General features: G+C 47.2%; 1 protein-coding gene across 3 annotated transcripts; it reads left to right on the forward strand.

Annotated features, from left to right (window-relative positions):
• The first annotated feature begins 4 nt into the window (after window positions 1–4).
• Window positions 5–27,677, forward strand: LOC100486598 (exportin-5). 3 transcript variants are annotated; one of them, XR_004222635.1, is made up of 31 exons: window positions 5–261; window positions 1,800–1,921; window positions 2,500–2,572; window positions 2,907–3,044; window positions 3,911–4,093; window positions 4,450–4,635; window positions 4,969–5,048; window positions 6,516–6,612; window positions 6,805–6,888; window positions 7,007–7,132; window positions 7,269–7,359; window positions 8,178–8,306; window positions 8,746–8,861; window positions 9,479–9,634; window positions 10,284–10,325; window positions 13,932–14,018; window positions 14,458–14,657; window positions 15,910–16,015; window positions 16,259–16,440; window positions 16,526–16,641; window positions 16,772–16,862; window positions 17,092–17,228; window positions 18,092–18,189; window positions 19,073–19,119; window positions 19,259–19,364; window positions 21,348–21,440; window positions 22,482–22,570; window positions 23,478–23,585; window positions 25,157–25,294; window positions 25,891–26,052; window positions 26,715–27,677. XR_004222635.1 is itself a non-coding variant. In XM_031901836.1 (31 exons), exons 1-31 carry the CDS (start codon window positions 22–24, stop codon window positions 26,847–26,849), a joined length of 3,738 nt encoding a protein of 1,245 aa, XP_031757696.1. In that variant the 5' UTR covers window positions 5–21; the 3' UTR covers window positions 26,850–27,677. The 3 variants fall into 3 exon arrangements, 2 of the variants coding, with proteins under 2 accessions (XP_031757696.1, XP_031757697.1); XM_031901836.1 differs by having other exon boundaries at window positions 19,259–19,344; XM_031901837.1 differs by lacking the exons at window positions 5–261; window positions 1,800–1,921 and having other exon boundaries at window positions 2,880–3,044; window positions 19,259–19,344.
• Window positions 27,678–27,924: the final 247 nt, after the last annotated feature.

A 27,924-nucleotide genomic window follows, 5' to 3' on the forward strand; every position in this document is an offset into this window, starting at 1 on the left:
GGATCATAACAGCCTGTGCGCATGCGCAAACACAGAATCGCCCGACTGCGCATGCGCACCGCTCCCATAGCGGCTCTATGGTACCAAATGCGCATGCGCAATGATGGGAGAGTTGCTGGGGGTGCTCTCAGTGAGTGGCACAGTAATAGCACCGGGGCAATGGCTTCCCAACTGCATGTCCTGTGCGGCCGCCTCGTACGGGCCCTCACTGTTATCATGGATCCCAAGTCCAGTCAGGAGGGGCGGCAGGAAGCGCACAAGGTACCGGGGCTGGCAGAGCAACTGCCTGGGGCAGGGGGTAAATATACCGGGGCAGGGGGTAAATATACCGAGGCAGGGGGTAAATATACCGGGGCAGGGGGTAAATATACTGGGGCAGGGGGTAAATATACTGAGGCAGGGGGTAAATATACTGGGGCAGGGGGTAAATATACTGGGGCAGGGGGTAAATATACTGAGGCAGGGGGTAAATATACTGATGCAGGGGGTAAATATACTGGGGCAGGGGGTAAATATACTGAGGCAGGGGTAAATATACTGATGCAGGGGGTAAATATACTGGGGCAGGGGGTAAATATACTGATGCAGGGGGTAAATATACTGAGGCAGGGGGTAAATATACTGATGCAGGGGGTAAATATACTGAGGCAGGGGGTAAATATACTGATGCAGGGGGTAAATATACTGGGGCAGGGGGTAAATATACTGATGCAGGGGGTAATATACTGAGGCAGGGGGTAAATATACTGAGGCAGGGGGTAAATATACTGGGGCAGGGGGTAAATATACCGAGGCAGGGGGTAAATATACCGAGGCAGGGGGTAAATATACCGAGGCAGGGGGGTAAATATACTGGGGCAGGGGTAAATATACTGGGGCAGGGGTACATATACTGAGGCAGGGGGTAAATAAACCGAGGCAGGGGGTAAATATACTGAGGCAGGGGGTAAATAAACTGAGGCAGGGGGTAAATATACTGAGGCAGGGGGTAAATATACTGGGGCAGGGGGTAAATATACTGGGGCAGGGGGTAAATATACTGAGGCAGGGGGTAAATATACCGAGGCAGGGGGTAAATATACCGGGCAGGGGTAAATATACCGAGGGCAGGGGGTAAATATACCGGGGCAGGGGGTAAATATACCGGGCAGGGGTAATATACCGAGGCAGGGGGTAAATATACCGAGGCAGGGGGTAAATAACCGAGGCAGGGGGTAAATAAACCGAGGCAGGGGGTAAATAAACCGAGGCAGGGGGTAAATATAACCGAGGCAGGGGGTAATATACCGAGGCAGGGGGTAAATATACCGAGGCAGGGGGTAATTACCGAGGCAGGGGGTAAATATACCGGGGCAGGGGGTAAATATACCGGGGCAGGGGGTAAATATACCGAGGCAGGGGGGTAAATATACCGAGGCAGGGGGTAAATATACCGAGGCAGGGGGTAAATATACCGAGGCAGGGGGTAAATATACCGAGGCAGGGGGTAAATATACCGAGGCAGGGGGTAAATATACCGAGGCAGGGGGTAAATATACCGGGGCAGGGGGTAAATATACCGGGGCAGGGGGTAAATATAGGGCAATGTCCAAAGCCTATGGAGTTTCCCCTTAGTTTAAAGGGAATACAAACCCAAAAATAAAAACTTGTCTAAGAAAAGAAAATGTGATTCTGCGCAACGTCAGTGTATGTGTGTCTGCACTGCTGGTTCTGCCTCTTGGAACAATGTAGCAGAATTCAGTTCTCTTGGGGTAATGAGCTGCTTCATTGTGTGAGAGACTTCTCTGCTGCCCCCCCAGTTCTGCGAGGAGTTCAAGGAGAGAAGCCCCCTCTGTGTGCCCTGTGGCCTGCAGCTGTCCAACCGGAGCCATTCCCCCTGCGTCCGGCACTTCGGCCTGCACGTCTTGGAGCATGTTATAAAGTAAGCAGCAGTCCTGCCCTGCTTTATGGCTGAGATTCTAGCTATCTGTATAACAGAGCATTCTGTCACAGTGGCACAGATCCTATCTGATCCCCCCATTGTAAGCAGCAGTCCTGCCCTGCTTTATGGCTGAGATTCTAGCTATCTGTATAACAGAGCATTCTGTCACAGTGGCACAGATCCTATCTGATCCCCCCATTGTAAGCAGCAGTCCTGCCCTGCTTTATGGCTGAGATTCTAGCTATCTGTATAACAGAGCATTCTGTCACAGTGGCACAGATCCTATCTGATCCCCCCCCCCATTGTAAGCAGCAGTCCTGCCCTGCTTTATGGCTGAGATTCTAGCTATCTGTATAACAGAGCATTCTGTCACAGTGGCACAGATCCTATCTGATCCCCCCATTGTAAGCAGCAGTCCTGCCCTGCTTTATGGCTGAGATTCTAGCTATCTGTATAACAGAGCATTCTGTCACAGTGGCACAGATCCTATCTGATCCCCCCCATTGTAAGCAGCAGTCCTGCCCTGCTGCCTCTGGGGGGCGTTGTTTCCCACAGTGACTTTGTTGTTCTTTCTTTAGGTTTCGGTGGAACGTCATGAGTGTGGATGACAGGGTGTTTGTAAAGAACAGTGTGATGCTTCTCATTTCTCATGTAAGTACAAATGGCCACTAGTTATTGTGGCTACTGATACCCTGTATTGGGTGAGAGCTGATTGTTTGGGTACATGCTGCCCCCTACTGGAGCACTCTGCCTCCCATTGTACTTCCACTGATACCCCTCTTCTTGAACTTCAGGGCTGCTATCAGGGGCGGGGGGTACAGGGGGTACTACATTCAGCACCCCACAGATGGATAAGCATGATTAGCAGCTTATAAAGGGGAGGCTTTGTGGGGAGTGGGTGGGGTAATTGTGGATCAGAGGTATAGTCCGTGGTATTATCAGCTTGTGTGTTCCTTAGTGACACTGTGGTGTTGGTGCTGTGCAGGGAATCCACCCCATCCTGGAGGAGAAAGGGCACATTAAGGATGTGATTGCTCGCGTTGTAGTAGAGATCATCAAGAGAGAGTGGCCCTGGAACTGGCCGGACATGGTCAACGAGCTGGCCTGTCTCGGCAATTTTGGGGTAAGGAACATCCGCATGTGTGTCTATGATCCACAAAATAGTTATGCCCTGGTACGTGGCTGCTAATGGCACCCATGTGTTTATGGGTCAGTCCCCCCTAGGCCCAAACTGTACTAATGGTACCGACGTGTTTATGGGTCAGTCCCCCCTAGGCCCAAACTGTACTAATGGCAGTGACGTGTTTATGGGTCAGTCCCCCCTAGGCCCAAACTGTACTAATGGTACCGACGTGTTTATGGGTCAGTTCCCCCCTAGGCCCAAACTGTACTAATGGCAGTGACGTGTTTATGGGTCAGTCCCCCCTAGGCCCAAACTGTACTAATGGCACCGACGTGTTTATGGGTCAGTCCCCCCTAGGCCCAAACTGTACTAATGGCAGTGACGTGTTTATGGGTCAGTCCCCCCTAGGCCCAAACTGTACTAATGGCACCGACGTGTTTATGGGTCGGTCCCCCCTAGGCCCAAACTGTACTAATGGCAGTGACGTGTTTATGGGTCAGTCCCCCCTAGGCCCAAACTGTACTAATGGCAGTGACGTGTTTATGGGTCAGTCCCCCCTAGGCCCAAACTGTACTAATGGCACCGACGTGTTTATGGGTCAGTCCCCCCTAGGCCCAAACTGTACTAATGGCAGTGACGTGTTTATGGGTCAGTCCCCCCTAGGCCCAAACTGTACTAATGGCACCGACGTGTTTATGGGTCGGTCCCCCCTAGGCCCAAACTGTACTAATGGCAGTGACATGTTTATGGGTCAGTCCCCCCTAGGCCCAGACTTCTGCCCATTAGCCCCCTTTTGCCCCAGTAAGGGAAGGCCAGTACTCTCTTGTGCACTTTGGCTTTTCTTTAACTCATTCCTGTCTTGTCAGGATGCACAGATGGAACTGGTGATGTTCATCCTTCTGCGGTTGGCTGAAGAAATTGGGCCATTAGAAACCCGACCCATATGTCAGCCGAAAGATCTTCACGAATTACTCAAGGAAAATATGGACAAAATATTTGCGTTTGTGGTGACCATTCTGCAGCGGTGTGTGCCGAATTGCCAGAACCTGGTATGGATCTGAAGCCCCCTATTTCCCACTCACTCACAAGGCAGATAAGTTGCTGAATCAGTGTAAGGGACCAATATCGGCAGCTAGAATTGGCCCCTGTTTGGGCACATTTATGTAGCCATGGGAAGAGCATACTCCACGTATAAAGTACCTGCCCCCCCAGGGGCAACAAAGTACTGAACGTTGTAAAATAAGCAGGCAATCTGTCCTGCTCCTTCTCACCATGCCACCCCAGTTACTGAGTTCCCTCTCTCCCTGGCACTTCTGTACCCTCTCTTCCTGGCCCACTCGTGGCCCCACTTTTCCTCCATTCTCCTCTCCATGCAGCTCCTATAGATGTTGTTTCTGTTTCCCAGACACAGGGCCAGTTCCGCGTGGCTGCAGCTGCTCTCCGCACCCTGGCCGGATATATCAAGTGCCTCCCTACTCGCCTTATAATGGCTGATAACTGTACTCTGCTATGGCTGCTGTGTGTGCTGCTGAATGTTCCTGAGCTACAAATGGAGGCAGCCGAGTGTCTTCTCTTTGCAGTCAACAAGAAGGTGAGATCCCATCCTCACACAGTGCCTAAATGCAGTCATTAGCAACATTCCTAAATATGGTTGAAGAATTCTAAATTTGCACATCAGATGCCCTCCGTATTGCTACAAAGAGGAGCACTACACAGCAATGACTGCACTGAGCAGCGGATAAATCCCCCAAGATAGGGTTCCCATCAGTCCTGTTTCCCAGGGGCAGGCTTTATTTCAGGTCCTCGGACCCCGCGGGAAAAGCAAAAAGTGAAAGACATTTTTTCTAAGTTGGAAATGAACCTGTGTTTGAGCTGATTATATATTGTTCTATTTGGCTGAACTAAGGGTCTGCTTTGCACACAGGGACTGCTGCTGGAGGAACGAGTCCCGCTCCTGATATTATTTAGGGAAGATGCTTTACGATACATCCTGACTGCGGCACAGTGAGTGGCACACACACCCTTTCTTCCAACCTCTTTGTTTCACACCCCTCCCTACCTGTTCCAGTCCCTCTGAAATGTTGCCCAGCTCCTCCCTTTGCAGTTGCACCAAGCTCCTCCCCCTGTATTAATACCCTCTTCCTCCCCTAAATACAGACCCAGCTTTATACTGTATCTTTTACCTCCTCTCCTCTGTTCCCACTGCTATCTTATCTTTACCTCTTGTATCATTTGTTTCTTTTTTTGTATGTAATCTTGTATGTTGATTACTTTGTAGGAATAGTTATAGGGCCACCATCTGTGTACATGATACCCCATACTGCTAAGTTAGCAGGGACCTCCAGTTATTTGCCCACCAGTCACCTAGGCTCCGTGGGAGGTGGGCCATGCCAACAAGTAAAATAAAGATGGCCATACAGGTTAAGATCTGCTCACTTGGTGAGGTCGCCAAGTGAGCGGATCTTCTCCCGATATCCCCACCTACAGGTGGACAATATTGGGCTATTTCAGGCTAAATCGGTCATTTGACCCTGGGGCCAAACGATTGAATTACCATGACGGGTATAGGTGCAGTCGGTTCGGGGACTGCATCAAGGCCAGATGTCGGGCAGGTCCGTCGTTAGTGCCCATAGACGGGTTGATAAGCTGCAGAGTCGGTCTAAGGGACCGATATCAGCATCTAGAATCGGCCCGTGTATGGCCACCTAATGGCCCCAATTAAAAATGTTCCTTGCACACAGGCACACCCCTGATCCACTCTGGCCATATTCCAATTATGCCAAAACCATGCCCCTGACCTTTCAAACCCGAACCCACTCATTCTCGCCCTCTTTGCAACCTATGAATGACTGCTTCCACCTGAATTAGTTAGCAGCGCCGGTAGAGTGGGCCTTTAGCCCAGGGATGACCTGATTTCCAAGATTTGGCCGATTCCCAGCACCTTTTGCAGAATTTATATTCAGCCAAATCCTTATAATTTAGATTGAGTTCAACATAACATGACATTTAAAACTGATGTGACAATTTTTTGGATCCCTGATGATGCAATTTTTATTTTTTTATTTTATTCCAATCCAAGCATACAAATCAGGGTTTGGATTTGGGTCAATATGCAGCCTACTCTTTTGTGGAGTTATCAAAATTAGTTTCAGTGCATCCCTACTTTAACCTTACTCACTCTTGGATCTGTTTCTGTAAGTTTGTATAAAGAGAAATAAGAGCGTGGTGCAGCAATCCATTCTCAGTTCAAAAGGTGCATATGCCTATTCTATAGATCGTTATATATTGAATGGAAGGGTTGCACAGTAGCCCCCTGTGGGAAGACTTTGAGCTACATGTAGAGCATAGTTTACACTCTTTGCTGTTTGTATATAAGACAGAATCCCTTTGTTTTCTGCATTTTTCTCCCCCAGTTATCCATTCTCCCCCAGTCTGAGTGCGCTTGGTACTAATGAGCCTTTCTCCACACAGACTGGCAGACAGTGACCCTTTGCAGGAGAGGAACTATGTTATCCTAAAGATGATTGGCCAAATCCTTTGTGACCTGGGCAATCAGCTCTGCGCTCAGGTAAGGTTCTTCCTCTAAACTGTGTCCCCTTATCTGCCTCCCTGCCCCAGGTTTACTTACATCTGGTTGCTCTTGTGTAACCCCACACATCAGCCCTAGCAACTACAACTTACCCCCAATACAGGCTAGTGAGGTCGCTACTCATAGTTACTACCAATGAATAACTTTACTTTCTACCCAATTTCCTCCCAGGTCACTGCGTTTGAAGTGAAGACCCCAGAGAACTTTGACAGATACCTTGAAGCCCTGCTGAGCCTCACCCGACACCCCAGCCTGGTAAGTGGCTTCCATTGATACCAATTCCCCGACGGCGCTGACAGTATGGGCCTAAAAGGAAACTGTTTTCCTTATCAATTTAAGCCCCTAATTAGACCTTTTTTGCTCCTCTCTGCAGTTTCTCACATCTTTGGCTGCTGAGGTGTGGGGGACTCTGTTCAATCACAGGGTGCTGTCCCACGACCCCCAGCTTACAGCAGCCATACCTGATGTGCTTCGAGCCGCTATGGTCAGCATTGTAAAGGTGAGCCAGATACATGTATTTTAATTCTATAAATGAATGTTGCCTACTTTCATGTTTCATTATAATGCCTATTGGGACTTTTATTAATAATAATAATAATAATAATAATAATAATGGATATTTTGCCATGTTATAGGTGGGTTACCCATCAATGGATAACAGTCCCAGCTGTGAATACTCCCGAATGGACTTCGACGATGATATAGAGTTCAATACGTTTTTCCTCTGTAAGTAACTGCTTCTCTGCACAGGGGAGTGTATTAGGGGTCTAACTAGAACGGCTTTCTATAGTCTCTTCCAAGTCCTGAAATATCCATATTTGGGGGGGTATGGTCATTTTGGACAAGTGATACCCTATTACAGTACTGGCTTATTATTTGGGGTGTGAGGGTTATTTAATGTCCTACTTAAATGGTTGAGGGGCAACCAGAACAGGGAAATGAATGTCAAATAACCCAGCCCCTTTTTCAAATTGCACCTGCTTAAACTTGGGCTGGTGGAACCCTGGGATAAATTCAGATGGGCCCCCACTGTCCCAAAACTGCAAGGGCCGGGGGGTTGGGGGTCGTTTTATGGCGGAGGCTGCAAGTGGAGGTACTTGCGGGGGGAGGGTTGGGAACAAGGTGGGTGCCTCCATAGCTGGACCCCAAACATCCCAGTCCAACACTGTCTACTGCTGTAAATCCCTTAAGACGTTTTGTACTTCCCCTTACCCTGCGGGGAGTTCACCTCAGTCCCATCCATGGTGCAGCAATACTCTGATATTTTGCCCTTTTCCATTACCCCACAGAGTTCTCCTCGGTTGAGCTCACTAGAACCCTTAGGTATAATGCTGAGCCATTTGACAACTGGAGGAGTTGACCGGTTGACACTGTTGCTGTTTGTCTGGTCACTGGGCGGTTCAGCTGGGTGCCAGTGTTCTGGTGAGCGATCCAATAAAGAATCAAACATGGCTTTTCCTTTAGGATGGGTTAGAGATGAGGTTTGGTTATTGGGTGGGGGGTGACTGCAGTACATTAAACCTTTTGGCTTTGTCTTTACTCAGCATTTCGCAAACAGATGGGGATTGTGGTGAGATCCCTGTGTCGCCTGGACACAAGAACAGTATTGCACGTGGCTACAGAGTGGATGCGCCACCAGCTGTCTGCTCCGCTGGATCCGGGACCACATAATGGTACGTTACATTTATAAACAGTTATAAACTGTTTCCTCTTACATTTTATGTCCCAGAGTCCTTTGCTCTTGTGCTGCCTGCAGAGGTGGGTTACATTGATAGACCCCAAATAATTTATGCTTTATTGCAATACCTTGAAAGTGAATCCCTAAAGGTAGAAATTGCATTTTCTCTATCGACCCAGCAAGACACAGGGGCTTATTTATAAACTTCCCTTCTCACTAGCAGCTCGGAGCCCACTGAGCATGTGCAGTGCCACTGACACACACACAAGATCATAAGATGGGGAGCTGTAGGGCAGCTGAACCCCTGGGCTCTGTGTGGCAGCTCCCAGGAGCAGTGTATGCAGCACAGTTGTGTTACAGTAGATTTAAAAGCCAGAGTTATTATCCTACCCCTGGTGTCTGGATTTTTCAATATAATGTTATTTTCCCCATAGCTACATCTGGAGAGGCGCTGTGCAGCCCCCACTCTCCTTCCTTCCTGCATTGGGAAGCAATGTCCTTTTTCTGCAGTGAAGTCTTCGCTCCGCTCTGCCGCCCCCTGTCTGCAGAGGTAAGAAAGGAAATGGATAGAGAGGGAAGCTTAGGCTTTTTGTTCACTTACAGTAACAAGAAGCACAAATTCACCCACCAACATTTGGTCACCAACCGTCTCCTTGGGTAATTTAGGGATGGGATACAGCCGTGAGTACATAGAGAGATTAGGGGTGGGATACAGCCTCCCCCTGGGTAAGTGAATCCAATCTCCCCCCAGTACTTACCCAGGTACAGAGCTCTGATTCTCTGTACTTCCTGCTCCTGGGCTGCTCTCTTTCCCATGGTCAGGCAGGAACCCCCCCTGGGTAAGTGAATCCAATCTCCCCCCAGTACTTACCCAGGTACAGAGCTCTGATTCTCTGTACTTCCTGCTCCTGGGCTGCTCTCTTTCCCATGGTCAGGCAGGAACCTCCCCCTGGGTAAGTGAATCCAATCTCCCCCCAGTACTTACCCAGGTACAGAGCTCTGATTCTCTGCTTGCTGCTCTCTTTCCCATGGTCAGCAGCTGAACTCAGACATGGTGCTTGTAATATTGGGGAGAGGGAAAAGGCTGTACAGAGCTACCTGGGAGTTATGAAAATGGGAATCAGCACATGATTTAAAGATGTGTGAATGTCCCCCCCCCCCCCACAGGAGGTGCTGCTTACTCAGGGTGTCAGTCTTCTCCAGCAAGTCATCAGCTATGAGACCAAGGATCCTCTTATTGTGTCCTGTGTCCTCACCAACCTGTCGACCCTTCTGCCATTCATCCGTCACGGGAGCGACCTCTTGCCATTGATGGTGTCCAAGGTGAGTGGGGGCTATACACTGAGGCTTTCTGCCTCCCGGGGTCGCTGATTGGAGCAACAAGATATGGTTAATATTTGGTTAGAGGAGAAGACAATAGAAAGGCAAAATATTGTACATAGAGGGGATGTCTGTTATGTACAGGGCAACGTTCCCCCAAATTCCCATCCTGGCAAATGTAGAAAGGGCCCAGGGCAGTTACAACCCCGCTGAGTCCCTAGCATTAGTCTTACTGCCCCTCTGAGTCCCTAGCATTAGTGTTACTGCCCCTCTGAGTCCCTAGCATTAGTGTTACTGCCCCTCTGAGTCCCTAGCATTAGTCTTACTGCCCCTCTGAGTCCCTAGCATTAGTGTTACTGCCCCTCTGAGTCCCTAGCATTAGTGTTACTGCCCCTCTGAGTCCCTAGCATTAGTCTTACTGCCCCTCTGAGTCCCTAGCATTAGTGTTACTGCCCCTCTGAGTCCCTAGCATTAGTGTTACTGCCCCTCTGAGTCCCTAGCATTAGTGTTACTGACCCTCTGAGTCCCTAGTATTAGTGTTACTGCCCCTCTGAGTCCCTAGCATTAGTGTTACTGCCCCTCACAGCCATGTAACTGTTACTATTCTGCCTACTGGGGGCTACTCAGCTTCTCTCATTCTCCTTCCCTACAGCTCCTCAGTGCGGCTGGGTTTGCAGATACAGATGCCGTTAAGGTAAGAAACGGGGGGTGTTACTTTTATGTAATAACCACATATTCTGTCGCTGAAATAACAGCCGGTGCAGGGGTATTGTATGTGTGAATTGGGGGTGAGGTGGCACTGTAGGAGGGGGTGGGGGGCATATTGAAGATCTTCAGTTTTGGGTTTATAGAACTTAGAGACAAGCTTGGGGGGATGATAGTGAAAGCTCTGACTCCCAGTCCCTATCTACAATACATAAGGGTTCACCTTCAAGTTAGTCTTCTAGCATGTTACATACTTTATCCTCACCCTCTGGGTGTTGTTATTTGTTCAGACAGATACAGCTTTCCATAGCAATTACATTTAAGAATCATAATACACTTTAACAAATAACATTTTAAAATGGAGACGTAGGTTTTAGGCGGAGTTCCCCTTTAATTGAATTTTGTTTAGGACCCCCCCCCATGAAACGCCTTCATTTACCATTGATTAATACATTTATAAAGGATACAAACTGAAGCTTTCACATAACTCTGTAGTGACACTTTGGTACAATTTTCATTGATGTCTCAACCAGAGAGAGAGGTTTAGTTAATGTTAGGGTGAAGAACACACTGGGCTACTAGTAGCAGCTACTTTTTCATGGCTACTAAATCCCAGAAAATCCCCTGCCATAGACAATACTGAGAATTGCCTCTACTAAACACACGTTGAGACAATTATCAGTAAATGATCAGCATTGTCTGTTTTAGTAGCCAGAACAAGTAGCTGCTACTAGTAGCTCTGTGTGTCTTCACCCTTAAGGTGGCCATAGATGGGCAGATTTAAGATGCCGAGTCAGGTCTTTTGGACTGATTCAGCAGCTTTTATATACTTTTATGGGGCCCTCAGACAGGCCTAAAAATTACATAGTAACATAGTAACATAGTAAGTTGGGTTGAAAAAAGACATACGTCCATCAAGTTCAACCATAATGCCTATACCTAACCTGCCTAACTACAAGTTGATCCAGAGGAAGGCAAAAAACCCCATCTGAAGCCTCTCTAATTTGCCTCAGAGGGGAAAATATTCCTTCCTGACTCCAAGATGGCAATCGGACCAGTCCCTGTATCAACTTGTACTAAGAGCTATCTCCCCTACCCCTGTATTCCCTCACTTGTACTGAGAGCTATCTCCCATAACCGTGTATTCCCTCACTTGCTAAGAATCCATCCAGCCCCTTCTTAAAGCTATATAATGTATCAGCCAGTACGACTGATTCGGGGAGGGAATTCCACAACTTCACAGCTCTCACTGTAAAAAATCCTTTCCGAATATTTAAATGGAACCTCCCTTCTTCTAAACGGAGTGGGTGCCCTCGTGTCCGTTGGAAGGACCTACTGGTAAATAAAACATTAGAGAGGTTATTATATGATCCCCTTATATATTTATACATAGTTATCATGTCACCTCTTAAGCGCCTCTTCTCCAGTGTAAACAGACCCAACTTGGCCAGTCTTTCTTCATAACCGAGACTTTCCATACCCTTTACCAGCTTAGTTGCCCTTCTCTGGACCCTCTCTAGCTCAATAATGTCCCGTTTGAGCACTGGAGACCAAAACTGAACAGCATATTCTAGATGGGGCCTTACCAGTGCTCTGTAAAGGGGAAGAATAACCCCCTCCTCCCGTGAATCTATACCCCTTTTAATACAGCTCAGAACCTTGTTTGCCCTTGCAGCTGCTGCCTGGCATTGCTTGCTACAGCCAAGTTTATTATCTACAAGGACTCCAAGATCCTTCTCCATTATGGATTTGCCTAGTGCAGTCCCATTAAGGGTATACGGGGCTTGCATATTTTTACATCCCAGGTGCATGACCTTACATTTATCCACATTAAATCTCATCTGCCACTTAGCTGCCCAGATTGCCAGTTGGTCAAGATCCTGCTGCAGGGATGTCACATCCTGGATAGAATTGACTGGGCTGCAGAGTTTTGTGTCATCTGCAAACACTGATACATTACTCATAATACCCTCCCCTAAGTCATTTATGAACAAATTAAACAAAAGTGGACCCAGTACAGAACCCTGAGGGACCCCACTGAGAACCTTACTCCAAGTAGAGAATGTGCCATTAACAACCACCCTCTGTACCCGATCCTGTAGCCAGTTTTCTATCCATGTGCAAACGACTTCACTAAGACCAATAGACCTTAGCTTAGAAAGCAGTCGTTTGTGGGGAACGGTATCAAATGCTTTGGCAAAATCCAAATAGATTATATCTACTGCATCCCCACTGTCCAGCTTCTTACTTACCTCATCATAAAAAGCAATTAAATTGGTCTGACATGACCTGTCCTTCATAAAGCCATGCTGATTACTGCTCATAATGCCATTCTCCACTACATAATTTTGAATGTGATCCCTTAACAAGCCTTCAAATAACTTGCCCACCACGGATGTCAAACTTACAGGCCTATAATTGCCAGGCTGAGATCTTATTCCCTTTTTAAATATGGGAGTGACATTCGCCTTCTTCCAATCACTAGGTACCATACCTGATGAAAGAGAGTCTGAGAATATCAGAAACAAGGGCCACTGCAATTCTGCCCCTAGCTCTCTCAGTACCCGAGGGTGTATTCCATCTGGCCCAGGTGCCTTGTTTACATTTATCGTGTGTAACCCTTTAAGCACCATATCCTGTGCCAACCACTGTGTAGTTGGAGCTGAGGCAACAGTGAAGCTATTGGGTGAGACTTGGCCCACTGGCTCCTCTACTGTATACACAGAAGAAAAGAACTGGTTAAGCACATCTGCCTTTTCTGTATCCGCTGTAACCATATTGTTATTATAACTCAATGGGGCCACACCCTCAACCTGCATCTTTTTACTATTAATATACTTAAAAAACTTTTTGGGGTTAGTCTTGGCCTCGGCCGCAATGCGCTCCTCATTTTCTATCTTTGCCTTCCGGATTGCTGTTTTACACACTTGTTATAGTGTTTATATTCATTAAACGCAGCTACTGTCCCCTCTGACTTATATTTCTTAAAAGCTTTCCTTTTTTTCCCTATTAACTTCTTTACCTCAGAGTTAAGCCACATAGGGTGATTCTTAACACTTCTACTTTTTCTTATTATGCCCAGATGTCATTCGGACAGGCTTGATTGATTGATCCCTTAAGGACCACAAGGGATTCTTGGGATCCATTTTTCAGGACAGTATCCAAGGTTAGCAACTGTATTCATTAGGGCAGTCATCCCCAACCAGTGGCTCGGGGGCAACATCCTGCTCCCCAACCCCTTGGATGTTGCTCCCAAGTGCTTATTTTTGAATTTTTGTTCTGCCAAAAAGAACCCCCTGTAGGCTGCCAGCCCACATAGGGGCTACCAATTAGCCAATCATAGCTCTTACTGGCACCTTTGGAACACTTTTCATGCTTGTGTTGCTCCCCAATACTTTTTCCATTTCAGTGTTGCTCACAGATAAAAAAGGTTGGGGACCCCTGCATTAGGGTGTACCCTCCCCACCAGTATGAAGTGGGGCGATGTGCCCAGTAGGTGCCCAAGTCCTCCAAACACTTAAAGAGCAATTGATTCTATGTTGAGCACAAGAGGAAATAAAATAAAGAAGGTAACAAATGATGTTTGTACTTACAGGTGCCCAGAACGTTACTAATGAATATCCGTAGCTGCGCCAGCGCCCTCCTCCAAACCATCTGCATTCGTTTCCCAGACCTAGTTGGGGTAAGTGCTGTACTGGTATGTTTCCCACTACCACCCTTCCCATCTGTGGCCCTGATTATTATTACAGAGGCTTTCACCCAAAGACAAACCTGTCTGCGGCAGGTCCCCAATAAAGATGGGCCTAAAGGTGGCCCATACATGGGCCAATTCTAACTGCCGATATCTGTCCCTTACACCGATTCAGCAGCATATAGGCCCGTGTATGGGCACTAAGGATGGGCCGTCCCGACCAACATCTGACCTGAAATCGGGCAGATATCCATCGGGCAGGTTTGAAATTTAGCCGGACACTTATACCCATCGTTTTAATTCGATCGCTTGGCCCTAGGGCCAAAGATGCCATATTGTATACTGTATTGTTTTGAAGCCTTTGTGCTTTAATTGATAAAGTGTTGTGTATTTTCTGCAATAACTAATAACTTTTCTATAATTCTTCCAGCCTCACTTTGAGGTTTTGCATACCCGTATTAAGGCCCTATTGGGGCAGGAGCAGCTGCTAGCCGACGCTGAGAGATGTGCCCTGATGGGGGCTCTTGTTCTGGCCAGCAACCACTTTAAAAACTACAACAGACAGAGATCCATCTTGGAGGAATTGCTCCAGCCTGCGGTCTCCATGTTGCTCTCTGAGGAAATGCAGAGGTTTGTAGCATTCAGTGTATTTGGATGGCAGTAAAACATTGATGGGTTACCTCTCAGGCCCAAATCATCTTAACTAACATGTTTATGGGTCTATCCTTCCCATGGGTCAGACATGGGTCAGTCCCTCCTTGGCCCAAAGTGTTCTAATGGCAGTAAAATGTTCAGTCCCACCTTGACCCATAAACAGTGTTTGACTGGGGCACCTCAGCCCACCAGAGAACTCCCCATTTAGGGGCCCACCAAACAACCTCACCTCAGGGGCACAATAAACACACAGATGCAGCCACTGCCACCACCCCTTACTGCTATAACTGCCACTAAGTTCACTGCAGAAAATACATCATGAGTATAGTCACCTAAGAAATGCAATTAAAAGAGATGGAAGGCATAAGAACATTATATTTAGGCTAAAATGCTATATTTATTCTGCAGAAAGCTTTACCATATCTGAGTAAACAGCCCTAGAAGCTCCCTCTGCTTGTTTATGATAGCAGCTGCCATTTTAGCTTGGTCTCAATGGCTTCTGTGCTGTAGCTCTAGCTGCTGGTAGCTCAGATTACACAGTAGTTGGGAGGGGGAGTGAATTCTGATGGGAGGGGGAGTGAATTCTGATGCAAGGGGGATAGCAGGAGAAGGGGTTGGGAGAGAGAAGAGAGCTGCGCAGACTGGTGCCTGTGCCCTGAAGGATATTTCTGAGAGGAAGTCTGACACAGAAGAACATGTTTACACAAAAGAAGCCAAGAAATCCCTTGTTTCTTTTGATAGAGGACTCAGTGAGTGCTAATGGCTGTATTTACATAGACCTTTCTGATGAAGCTACTGAGTTTGTACCTTTCCTTCTCCTTTAAAATCACTGCAGAAATGAGGACATTAACCCAAAATATGGCAGAGAATAGATAGAATGTAAACTTTACCCACCCATAGTTGCAACAAAGAGGATACTGCCAACTTATCTTTTCTTCTAGTTCTCCCACGCTGCTTCCTCTCGATCTGCCTCCTATGCTTAGCCAAAACTTCCTTATAAAAATTAAAGATGGCTGTGCTTTCCACAGTGGAACACACAGCCATGTTTAATGGTTTTTATTCTCCTTCCAAAGAAAGATAATGTTTCGGTTGGGCAACAGTCGGCTGGCCCTAACCCTTGTGGCCCAGTCTGACCCTGCCCATAAACATGTGACTGCATATAGTCTGTGTCTTTCAGGAGCCACAGTTAATTGATTCTAGTTGTGTTCCCTACTTGCTATTTGTGCAGAGTGCTTTCTGGCCCCAGCGAGTTCATTTCCTTTCTGAGAGCCAACAATCCAGGGAGTGAGAATCAAGAAGAAGGGGTTGATGGCGGCCGCCTAAGTTACTCCAAGGTGAGTCTGAGAAGCACCATAAGTGATTTTGCAGTTGAGAAGGTTCTGCTTTAGCAGCCTGTTCCCCTGGGCTGGTGTATAGTGTGGCCCTAATGTAGCTTTCCCCATTGGTGTGTGTAGGGGGGGCGGGGTTTGAGGAGAGAGGTCATTAGCAGCAGTAGCAGGTCATCTGCTGATTGTGTCTCATTGTCTAGGATTGTCCCTTGCTGCTTCCCATCATGCATCTCTCTGTCCCTCCCACAGCTCTGTTACTGCGCTTACACCTTTTTGGCTGCGATAAGGAAATCACGGAGGCCAATAATATTTAAGGAAGCCAAAGCCGGGGGGTTCGTTAAAGGCTGTACCCCAGATGGTGTTGCAATGTTACAGAACCCCTGCGCAGGGGAACTGCTGAAAGTCCTGGACCGTCTGCTGGTTCTGATCAGGTGTGTGTGTCTGAGCTTTCCTGGGCCCCCGGCCTGTAGGGCTGAGTCCCGCCCCTTCCTACTCACCTGTCGTCTCTTTCTCTAGGACAATGAACAGCCTGTACCTTCCAGAAGTAATGACCAAAATGGCAGAAACCAGTCTCAAAATGGCAGAAACCAGTCAGTCTTGTGAGCTTGAGATGGGGAACAAAAGCATCATGGGTAAGGTCCTGAAGAACCTGGTTCTCCTGGTTCTGTACATACAACTTTAAAGTACATTTCAAATGATCTTTAAGCATGAACTTGCCCCGACTGTGTGACCCAGCCCAGTCTGACCCTTCTCTTCCCTTAGATTGCAGCCAGCCCATCATGGGTGAGTCTGGTCCCCCAGTGACCATGCCGGAGCAGCTACAGGGCCCTTACAACTCGCTGTATAAAGCCTGGTGAGTGCCGCCGTCCCGCGCCATTGCCAGTTGTGGTACTTACCCCTCCCTGCTGGCTCCGCCTTCTGGGTTAGGGGCACATTGCTTGGCACTGTCTCTCTTATTTTATTGTCATGTTTATCATTTCCATGTAGAGGCTTCTCAGCAGCCGTAATCCCTTCATTTGTTTTTTTCCTTCTACCTGGGGATGATTTTCCCTTCTACCTCTCTGACCTGTGGTTCTTTCCAGCTGCCAGATACTGGGAAAGTGCGGCCCCTCCATGCCACATGAGTTCTACTCCGTTCCTGACTTGGCTTCTCGTCTGCTCAGCTCTGCCTTTACCAACCTCGACTACGTGTCTGACCTCCATCTTAGACATATAGTGAATATCCTTTAGAGGCAGTTTATGTTGGGTGTGGTGGGGGGGATGTGCTGGCTACAGAACACTGCTGCCTACTCTTTGTAACAGTTATACAGACTGGAGGAGAGTGTTTTATTCTGACAGGGAGGTAAGAACACTTACTGCTGAGTGGAGGGCTATACTGACTACAGAACAGTATGAATTGCTGGCTACAATAGTAATACAGACTGAGGGGAAGGTTATACTGACTGCAGAAGAGTGCTCATACTGGCGCGGGGGGGGGGTAATTTACTGATTACAGAAGACCACACCCTTGCTGGCTGGGACAGTTTATACAGGTTTAAGAGGAGCGCGCTTACTGCCAGCTAAGATTGGTTATACTGACTGCAGGAGGGCAAGCACTGTAGGGTATAGAGTATATACAGAGACATATCCCATATATATAGACTATATACAGAGTTTATACAGGAGGCACACAGTGGGAGGGGTTTATACTGACTGCAGGAGGAGCACACAGTGGGAGGGGTTTATACTGACTGCAGGAGGAGCACACAGTGGGTGGGGTTTATACTGACTGCAGGAGGCACACAGTGGGAGAGACAGGTTTATATAGACCACAGCAGAGGGCAGATAGCTGCCTGGGAGGGTTATACTGACTGCAGGAAGGAAAGCACTGTGGGGTAAGAGTTTATACTGACTGAAGGAGGGAAAGCACTGTGGGGTAAGAGTTTATACTGATTTCAGGAGAGCTCTGGCTGACTACAGACTAGAGGAGGGAGGATAAACTGCTGGCTGCCAAGGGTGCTCAGAAATAAGTAAATTAGAGCATTAGTGGCACCTGGTGACGGTACAAAGTTCTCTGCGTTTCTTCCTTAATCAGCTGTGTACTTGATTTGGTGACACCACTCATTTTTTATTGCCCTTCAAAGAAGTACCAAAGTGTGGCCCTACCGATCCTGGGGCCTCTCCTGATGAGCCTGTACCAGGTAGGGCACCCCAGGATTTACACTGTTAGTACCTGAGCTCCACCTACCTGGGCTTACACAGTGACCCTTGCTGGTTTATAGAGCCACAATGTCATTTTCTGTCAGCCTACTTGATCCCAACTAAGATATAATTACCCCCTTATTGGGGGCAGAACAGTCCTATTGGGTTTATTTAATGGTTAAATGATTCCCTTTTTTCTGTAATAATAAAACAGTACCTGTACTTGATCCCAACTAAGATATAATTACCCCTTATTGGGGCAGACCAGCCCTATTGGGTTTATTTAATGGTTAAATGATTCCCTTTTCTCTGTAATAATAAAACAGTACCTGTACTTGATCCCAACTAAGATATAATTACCCCTTATTGGGGCAGAACAGCCCTATTGGGTTTATTTAATGGTTAAATGATTCCCTTTTCTCTGTAATAATAAAACAGTACCTGTACTTGATCCCAACTAAGATATAATTACCCCTTATTGGGGCAGAACAGCCCTATTGGGTTTATTTAATGGTTAAATGATTCCCTTTTCTCTGTAATAATAAAACAGTACCTGTACTTGATCCCAACTAAGATATAATTACCCCTTATTGGGGCAGAACAGCCCTATTGGGTTTATTTAATGGTTAAATGATTCCCTTTTCTCTGTAATAATAAAACAGTACCTGTACTTGATCCCAACTAAGATAGTCTTTATTGGAGGTAAAACACTTCTACTTAATGTTTAAATATTTTTTTATTAGATCCAAATTACAAAATTAACCCTTACCCGGAAAACCCCAGATCCCGAGCATTCTGGATGACAGGTCCCATTCTGTACAAGGGGAAACCATACTGACTAAGCTGATCTTTAGCCTTATGATGTTTCTGTTTCTCTTACAGAGATTGTCCCAAAAATGGCTGTGTATCAACCAGAGAACAACAGCGAGGTAAGGATTGTGGAGAACATCCCTGGGCAATAAAATGCATTATGTATGTATATAATAATTCATATATATATAATAATATACACTGACCCAAGTGACAGATATAAACCGATGATTCATGGTAGTGTAACTCCTATTGCAGTGAGGAGGATCTATTGGAGGAAGAGAGCGAGTCCCAAGATGACCTGATGGTGAGGCTGCTGAGCCGGACAGTGGTGCAGTTCATTTGTGAGTCTCATATCCAACCAGTAGGTGTTACTCTCCGTCTGGCTGTGTGGGGAAATTGTGTTTATTCCTCCTAATTGAGAGACATTCCTCAGTCGTCACAGTGTAGGGTCTGACCAACGAGACAAAGTAGCAAACAGACTACTGAAGTCTAAGCTTTCAGTCCTGCCATTGCCTTATTTCCACTGCTCTTATGCATGAAACTCTAACACCCCCCCCCCCCATCCATAGCTGCAGGTATGTGAGTGAGGGGTGAAGCTGGCAATGGCTTTCTGACTGAAGAGAGAGAGGTCTGAGTGAAGTTGTATTGTCTGGACATGTAACGTCTCAGAGGCTTATAATATGCCTTTATTTTACAATAGGGGGTACATTATTTCCTATGTAATACCATAATATATTATAAATAACATATATTTGAAAGGGTTGCTTTATAATAATGAGTATTTATGCGTCACATGACTTCAACACAACCCCGTTTCCAAAAAATTTGGCAAACTGATTAAAATGTAAATAAGAATAGAATAGGATATTTAATAGCAAAGAGTACAAAGGCAACAGATCTAATAATTACATGACTGAGAAATCTCTGTACCCAAGGGACAAGGCCCACAGTCAATATTAGATGCTGAAATCTTCGGGGCTAATTGGGCTCCTCACTTCCCAAATGGTTACAAAGTGTTGGGAAAGAAGAGGGGGTGCAACACACTTGATAAATGACCGGTGTTGGACTGAAACGTTACTAGCGCCCGGGTCAGAACCCATTACATCAATAAAGGCTTTTAAGAAGATATTCCCTTGGGGTTGCTGTCTATACAAAGAATATTGGATGATCAGATGGATGCGGCCATTATGTGACTTGCAAGTGTATTTTCTTATAGGTGCTGATCAAAAGTTTGCTGTGAAATTGCCTTTGTAATAAAGGGAGTGAACCTTTATTACTATTAATTTGTATTAATTAATATTAATAACACATATTACATATGCAGGGTCAGATATAAAACCTACTGGTAAACTGTTAAGGTCCCCACACACGGGCCTGAAATCAGCCAGATCTCGATCGGGCAGGTTAAAAATATAGTCTGATCAGGGACCGCATCGGTTCTTTGATGTGGTCCCCGGACTGACTTTGCCTATACCCGCCATAATTATTCCATCGTTTGGCCCCAGGGCCAAATGATCGAATTAGCCTGGATTCTCCCGATATCGGTTGGGGATATTGGGAGAAGATCCGCTCGCTTGCTGACATAGCCAAGCGAGCGGATCTGAAGCTGTAGTGAGCAATAGCTAGACTGACTTATGTTTGTATGATTATAGTTACAAGCACAGCCATTTCTGCATCAGTTCAACACAATCATGGAGCCCCACAACCTTTGGTGCAAAACCCCCAACACCAAGTGGCTCAGGGATCCCCAACCAGTGGCTCAGGGGCAACATGTTGCTCACCAACCCCTTGGATGTTGCACAATTCCTGGCTTGAATGTGGCTCACAGGTACCCCTGATCTAACTAGACAATTTATTAACTTTCTACCAAGCCGTATTGTTGCTCAAATAGGTTGTGTATATAGATATATATATATATATAGAGAGAGAGAGAGAGAATTTATTCTCTTTCTTCTGTTTGTCCATTCCAAGGATATTTGCTGGCTGACAATACCTGTGTTTACTGTTTACCCAGCAATATACACAGAACAAAACCCTTGTACATTGGACAATAGCTGTCCCAAAGTCTCAGTTTCAGCATTGGATCCATTGCCTTTGTACTTTTTTGCTATTAAATAATGAAGTTTACGGATTGGAGAATCATTCAGTTCTCTTCTTATTCAATTTTTTTTTGGTCTATTGGCTTTGCCTTTACATTGTCATGTGGAACATCAGCATCAGTATATTTTACTAGGGGGCACATTATTCTCTTGATCTATTGAGAGGACAACTCCTCTGTCAGTAAAGATTCACAAATGGATTCATAGCCCCTTCCCTTCATGTGTTTTTGCTTTCTCTGTTTCAGATATTTGCTGTATGGCCTCACACACAACATATCAGAGTGATGCCGATTATAGAATTGCCCCCCGTGTGGAACAGGCAGAAGCAGATGAAGAAGGTAAGGAGTCGTTTTGTGTAAGAGAGACTAATAAATAAGATAATAAAAAATAACATAGTAACATAGGCTGAGAAAAGAGTCTAAGTGACATAAAGGTTGATCTGATTGTTTCTCTTCTGTCTGCCCGGAGGGGCTACTGGTGAATAAAGCATCAAAGAGTTTATTTTATGGTCCCCTTATATATTTATATATCATCATACCCCCCCCCCCTTAACTGCCCCTTCCCCAGTGTAACCAATCCCAACTGGGCCAGCCTTTCCCCATAACTGAGCCCATTCCCTTTATCAGCTTAGTCGCTCTTCCCTGTACTTTCTCTATTTCATTACTGCCCCCCCTTATATATTTATATATAGTGACCCCCCCTTAACTGCCCCTTCCCCAGTGTAACCAATCCCAACTGGGCCAGCCTTTCCCCATAACTGAGCCCATTCCCTTTATCAGCTTAGTCGCTCTTCCCTGTACTTTCTCTATTTCATTACTGCCCCCCCTTATATATTTATATATAGTGATCCCCCCCTTAACTGCCCCCCCCCCAGTGTAACCAATCCCAACTGGGCCAGCCTTTCCCCATAACTGAGCCCATTCCCTTTATCAGCTTAGTCGCTCTTCCCTGTACTTTCTCTATTTCATTACTGCCCCCCCTTATATATTTATATATAGTGACTACCCCCTTAACTGCCCCTTCCCCAGTGTAACCAATCCCAACTGGGCCAGCCTTTCCCCATAACTGAGCCCATTCCCTTTATCAGCTTAGTCGCTCTTCCCTGTACTTTCTCTATTTCATAACTGCCCCCCTTATATATTTATATATAGTGACCCCCCCTTAACTGCCCCTTCCCCAGTGTAACCAATCCCAACTGGGCCAGCCTTTCCCCATAACTGAGCCCTTTACCAGTGGCATATTGTATATATACTGTGAGTGTTTAGCGTCTTTGTTAAGCTGTAGTTCTTTAAGTTTGTGTATTTCCTGGGGTTTGTGGGTGCACTGATCTATATTATTTGTATCCCCTATCTGATCTGCCAGATTTCTTTGCTTTACAGAGGAAAATCTGATCCTTATGGCAGCAGCGGCCAAGGTGCTGAAATCCCTAGCACTCTCAAAGCTGGGGCAGTTCCTGCTGAGTAATGAGGTGAGAATGTCTGGGTATGGGGAATAAGGGGCCTGTGGGAAGGGTAGCTAGAGAGAGGGGGGTTATGAGTTTGGGGGATGATGGAAGAGAACAGAGAGGTTCTGGATCTGCGAGGCAGGGGAGAGGCTTGAGAGGTAATATCAGTGGGTGGGAGAATTGATAAGTCTGTTGCCCCCGAGTTATGACAGTAAGGAGGTATGTGGAGATGATGCTAGAGAGGGAGTGATACAGGGGCTGGGTATAAAGCTGAAAACACACAGAGCTACTAGTAGCAGCTACTTTTTCATCGCTACTAAATGCCAGGAAATCCCCTGCCATAGACAATACTGAGAATTGCCCCTGCTAAACACACGTAGAAACAATTATAAGTAAATGATCGGTGTTGTCTAGTTTAGTAGCCGTGACAAGTAGCTGCTACTAGTAGCTCTGTGTGTCTTCACTCTAAAGCTGGCCATACACGTGGCGATCCGACGATGTGTCGTACGACCATCGGTCGCACGAAACATCGTCAGATCCGCCACACACCATTCAGGGCTGAATCGGCAGGTAAGGAGGTAGAAACAATAGGATTTCTACCTCCTTCTGCCGATTCAGCTCTGAAGGGAGAATTTTGGGCGCCCGATCAAAATTTTCTAACCTGGCCGATCGACGAGCCGACCGATTTCAGCAGCTTCCTGCGACATCGGTCGGCTCGCTGACATACCATACACGCACCGATTATCGTACGAAACGAGGTTTCGTACGATAATATCGGTGCGTGTATGGCCACCTTAAGGGCTGTTGCAGGGGGTATTATGGCCGACCCATAGGTGCCACTATGTTTTTATCCCATCAAGTGCTTGCAGCCTGTGGCCCCTACAATGAAAGACCCCCTTCATGATGTGCTCATTGTCTTCTGTCATTTCAGGAGGTTTACACGGCACTGCTGCTAATGGCCTACAGCTCCCTGATGTGGAAGGATCCACAGACGTGTAATATGGCAGCCACTCGGCTGTGTTGGTCCCTGCTCAGCCAGGTAACTCTCAGATCCTCTCCATGGGCCATAAGCCTAAACTGAGGACTCCAGTCTTTGAGGGGTTTTATTACGGGCAAATGACACGTATGCTCTATTGCACTATAGTTACAAACAGCTGTGACCCCACCCAGGGGAACTTGCTATAGTGTTGCTCTCTTTATCTTGAGATAAGGCTGCCCATAGGCCCACGATCAAAGCATGGGCTGTTTATCTTTCTCTAAGTGGGATGACTGTGCAAATAGCTTTGATAAGCTGAAACCCTAAGGGCTCTGGCACACGGGGAGATTAGTCGCCCGCAACAAATCTCCCTTGTCACAGGCGACTAATCTCCCCCTGTTCCTATCTCTGTAGGTAGCCTCCCGGTGAGCTCCCCCTGTTCCTATCTCTGTATGTAGCCCCCCGGTGAGCTCCCCCTGTTCCTATCTCTGTATGTAGCCCCCCCAGTGAGCTCCCCCTGTTCCTATCTCTGTATGTAGCCCCCAGTGAGCTCCCCCTGTTCCTATCTCTGTATGTAGCCTCCCGGTGAGCTCCCCCTGTTCCTATCTCTGTATGTAGCCCCCCAGTGAGCTCCCCCTGTTCCTATCTCTGTATGTAGCCTCCCGGTGAGCTCCCCCTGTTCCTATCTCTGTATGTAGCCCCCAGTGAGCTCCCCCTGTTCCTATCTCTGTATGTAGCCCCCCGGTGAGCTCCCCCTGTTCCTATCTCTGTATGTAGCCCCCCCAGTGAGCTCCCCCTGTTCCTATCTCTGTATGTAGCCCCCCCAGTGAGCTCCCCCTGTTCCTATCTCTGTGAGTAGCCTCCCGGTGAGCTCCCCCTGTTCCTATCTCTGTATGTAGCCCCCCCAGTGAGCTCCCCCTGTTGCTATCTCTGTATGTAGCCCCCCAGTGAGCTCCCCCTGTTCCTATCTCTGTATGTAGCCCCCCGGTGAGCTCCCCCTGTTCCTATCTCTGTATGTAGTCCCCCGGTGAGCTCCCCCTGTTCCTATCTCTGTATGTAGCCCCCCCGGTGAGCTCCCCCTGTTCCTATCTCTGTATGTAGCCCCCCGGTGAGCTCCCCCTGTTCCTATCTCTGTATGTAGCCCCCCGGTGAGTTCCCCCTGTTCCTATCTCTGTATGTAGCCCCCCGGTGAGCTCCCCCTGTTCCTATCTCTGTATGTAGCCCCCCCAGTGAGCTCCCCCTGTTCCTATCTCTGTATGTAGCCCCCCAGTGAGCTCCCCCTGTTCCTATCTCTGTATGTAGCCTCCCGGTGAGCTCCCCCTGTTCCTATCTCTGTATGTAGCCCCCCCAGTGAGCTCCCCCTGTTCCTATCTCTGTATGTAGCCCCCCCAGTGAGCTTCCCCTGTTCCTATCTCTGTATGTAGCCCCCCCAGTGAGCTCCCCCTGTTCCTATCTCTGTATGTAGCCCCCCCAGTGAGCTCCCCCTGTTCCTATCTCTGTATGTAGCCCCCCTGTGAGCTCCCCCTGTTCCTATCTCTGTATGTAGCCCCCCGGTGAGCTCCCCCTGTTCCTATCTCTGTATGTAGGAACCCTGTATCTTTCCTTTATTCACGGTACCTATTCCCCTCTCCTAGATGATGGCCGTCTCCCTGCCGGCTGATGCCGCTGTCTGTTATTTTGCCAGTGTGCTGGGTGGGCTACAGGCTAATGGCCACTGTAAGTCCTGCACGGACCCTCTGGTTCGCTTGGCGTTCAGGTTCTACGTGGCGCTGGTAAGAATTAGCACTAGAGAAAGAGATTACGGCTCAGGCTGATCTGTTGTGTGTGAGCTTAATGTACCTTTATTGATTTGCTTGTGGGATTCCCTGCGGCAGAGCGGGACTGGCCATGGAGCCCAGCGAGAGCCGCGTGTTACTCACATGCACCAGTGCTGGTTTTTGAGTGATTTCCCCGTGTTGATAATTGAAGACAAACCTATCTGAGGAAGGACACCGTCCCTTTATTTCATTCATAGCCCCAATTTGTGTCCCCACTATGTTTGGGGACCTTACAGTGTATGGCACCTTAATTCCCAGTACTCTGTGTCCCTCACTCTGAGCGGCCACAACCGCAACCAAAACAGTTGCCTGAGTTTGGGCTCTTTCCTGCATGGAGCCTTGTAGTCTTAGAGAGAGTCCTTTTTATTTGCCCCTAATGTTCAGTCTACATTATACGGGAATCAGGGGTTTTATGGTCGATCCCTCCTGAACCCATCAAACCCTAAACACCGGAGAGAGAGGAGTTTAATCCTGAAATGAAAAATACCTGCAGCCATTTTGTTTTACATGGTATTCCCTACATGCTTACATCTCTCTTTTTTACCCCCTAGCGCCCTAAGTACCCCGAGCTGCATGGGCTGATGGAGCAGGTTCCGAATATCCAGCGAGATACCTTGGAGCGGTTTGATAAAAATCTGTTGTCCCCCGATCTGGAGATAAACGAGAGAATGTGCAGGGAGCAATTCGCCAAGCTCCTCTCGGGGTGCACTGAGGTGAGGCTTCCATTCTCTCGGTTCAGGAATGGGCCACAGTGATTGGGGCTGGTAGGCCGTATGGTAACTACAGGATTGGCTTCGACTAGGGCAGGGATCCCCAACCTTTCTCAAGGTGCCCATACACCTTCAGATCCTCTCGCTTGGTGATGTTGATCGAGTTATAACGACGGCTATAGGCAAAGTCGGTCCGGGGACCGCATCAACGAGCCGACGCGGCCCCCAATCAGACTAGATTTTTTAACCTGACCGAGATCTGGCCAATTTCAGGGCAGGCCTGTAGGTAGTGCCCATACACGGGCCGATTAGCTGCCGAATCAGTCTAAGGGACCCATATCAGCAGCTGGAATCGGCCTGTGTATGGGGACCTTTACTCATTAGCCACAGTCAAATGTAAAAAGACTTGGAGAGCAACATAAGCACCATAACAATTCATGGATGTGCCAGATTGGCTATTAAATAGCCTCTGTTGGCTATTAGGGGCCTCTATGCACCCTATCAGCTTACAGGAATTCAAAAATAACTGCCTGGTTTGGGGGCACTGAGAGCAACACCCAAGGGGTTGGGGAGCAACATGTTGCCCCAGAGCCACTGGTTGGGGTCACTGAACTAGGGTAATGAGTAATGATTTATTGCCATTAAATGCCCCTTTCATTCTCTAGAAGCCGCTGGCCGACCAGTTCTACAAAGTCCACATCCAACACTTACCCGCTGGGTTCAAGGGAACATCTGGACCAGTCTTGGAACCTGATTCTGTGCCAATCAGTTGCGAGAGCTCCCTGGACCCTACTCACTGATACAGGGACTCGGACACCCCCATGGGGGTTACTTTAAGCAAAAGGAAAAGATTAAAGGTCAACTGTCCCTTAAGTGTGTTTATCACCCATGCTTTGGTACATTGCCCTCCGCTGGAACAAGCTCATTGTTTGCCTTATTCCCAGGAGTTGCAAGGATTTGTTTCTACAGAACACGGAATCCATCTGTCCTGTTACAACACTAAGAAAGTCTCAGATGTGCCAGTCAGCCTATCCCTAAGGTGGACACAGAGTTCTGCTAAAACAAGGCTGGTGATTGGCTGCCATGGGATCAGCCTCACAGAGGAAGAAATGGTTAAATATCAGCATATTGGAATATGTTCCCTCTGTCCCTACGAGCTTTCGGGATGTCTGAGCTATTATTTGATACTCCATATTAATGTATACCTCAACTATAGCTGTCTGGTTACTATCCTGAGTGAATCTGATTGGTTCCAGTCTGGCCCAGGAGAGACTTAAGGCCCAGGCTTGATTTGAGTATGTATTTATTCAAAGAGTGACTTACTCACTGTGGGCGGGTTTATCTCTAGAGGAGAATCCTATTGGCAGATGAGCATTTGCATTAAATATAAATACGACAGGTGTAACCACCTACGTGGTGGGAATATTTTTATCTATAAATGTTATATATTTAACTTTGATGTATATAATTTTTACAGACTGAAGCACAAACCCTGCACCATATTTTTCTATACCTGGGGGGGGGATTTGCACTGTGATCAGCCTGGCACTTTGGTTCTGCTGGGCTCAAATACGGCTCTGTGTTACATATTCCTTTATATTAAAGGCAACACAAATGGTTTTAGTTTATTATTTGTGTATTGGTTTCTGTACTAAGCACAATTCTGCAGGAACAGCCCCCTCAGTTTGTTCATAGCCTGTACAGAGAGATACCATAAAACTATGGCACATAGGGATTCCCCTGTACTAAGCACAATTCAGCAGGAACAGCCCCCTAAGTTTGCTCATAGCCTGTACAGAGAGATACCATAAAACTATGGCACATAGGGATTCCCCTGTACTAAGCACAATTCAGCAGGAACAGCCCCCTAAGTTT

The sequence above is a fragment of the Xenopus tropicalis genome, chromosome 5 (assembly GCF_000004195.4).
Source record: "Xenopus tropicalis strain Nigerian chromosome 5, UCB_Xtro_10.0, whole genome shotgun sequence".
NCBI classification, from domain to species: domain Eukaryota; kingdom Metazoa; phylum Chordata; class Amphibia; order Anura; family Pipidae; genus Xenopus; species Xenopus tropicalis.

What these genes read in the sequence shown, in the direction of transcription:
- LOC100486598 (XM_031901836.1), top strand. Translation starts at nt 22, where the DNA reads ATGCGCAAACACAGAATCGCCCGACTGCGCATGCGCACCGCTCCCATA. An exon ending in TCACCCGACACCCCAGCCTG is followed by an intron (nt 6,889 to 7,006) that starts GTAAGTGGCTTC and finishes TCCTCTCTGCAG; the next exon opens with TTTCTCACATCTTTGGCTGC. An exon ending in AACTCGCTGTATAAAGCCTG is followed by an intron (nt 16,863 to 17,091) that starts GTGAGTGCCGCC and finishes GGTTCTTTCCAG; the next exon opens with CTGCCAGATACTGGGAAAGT.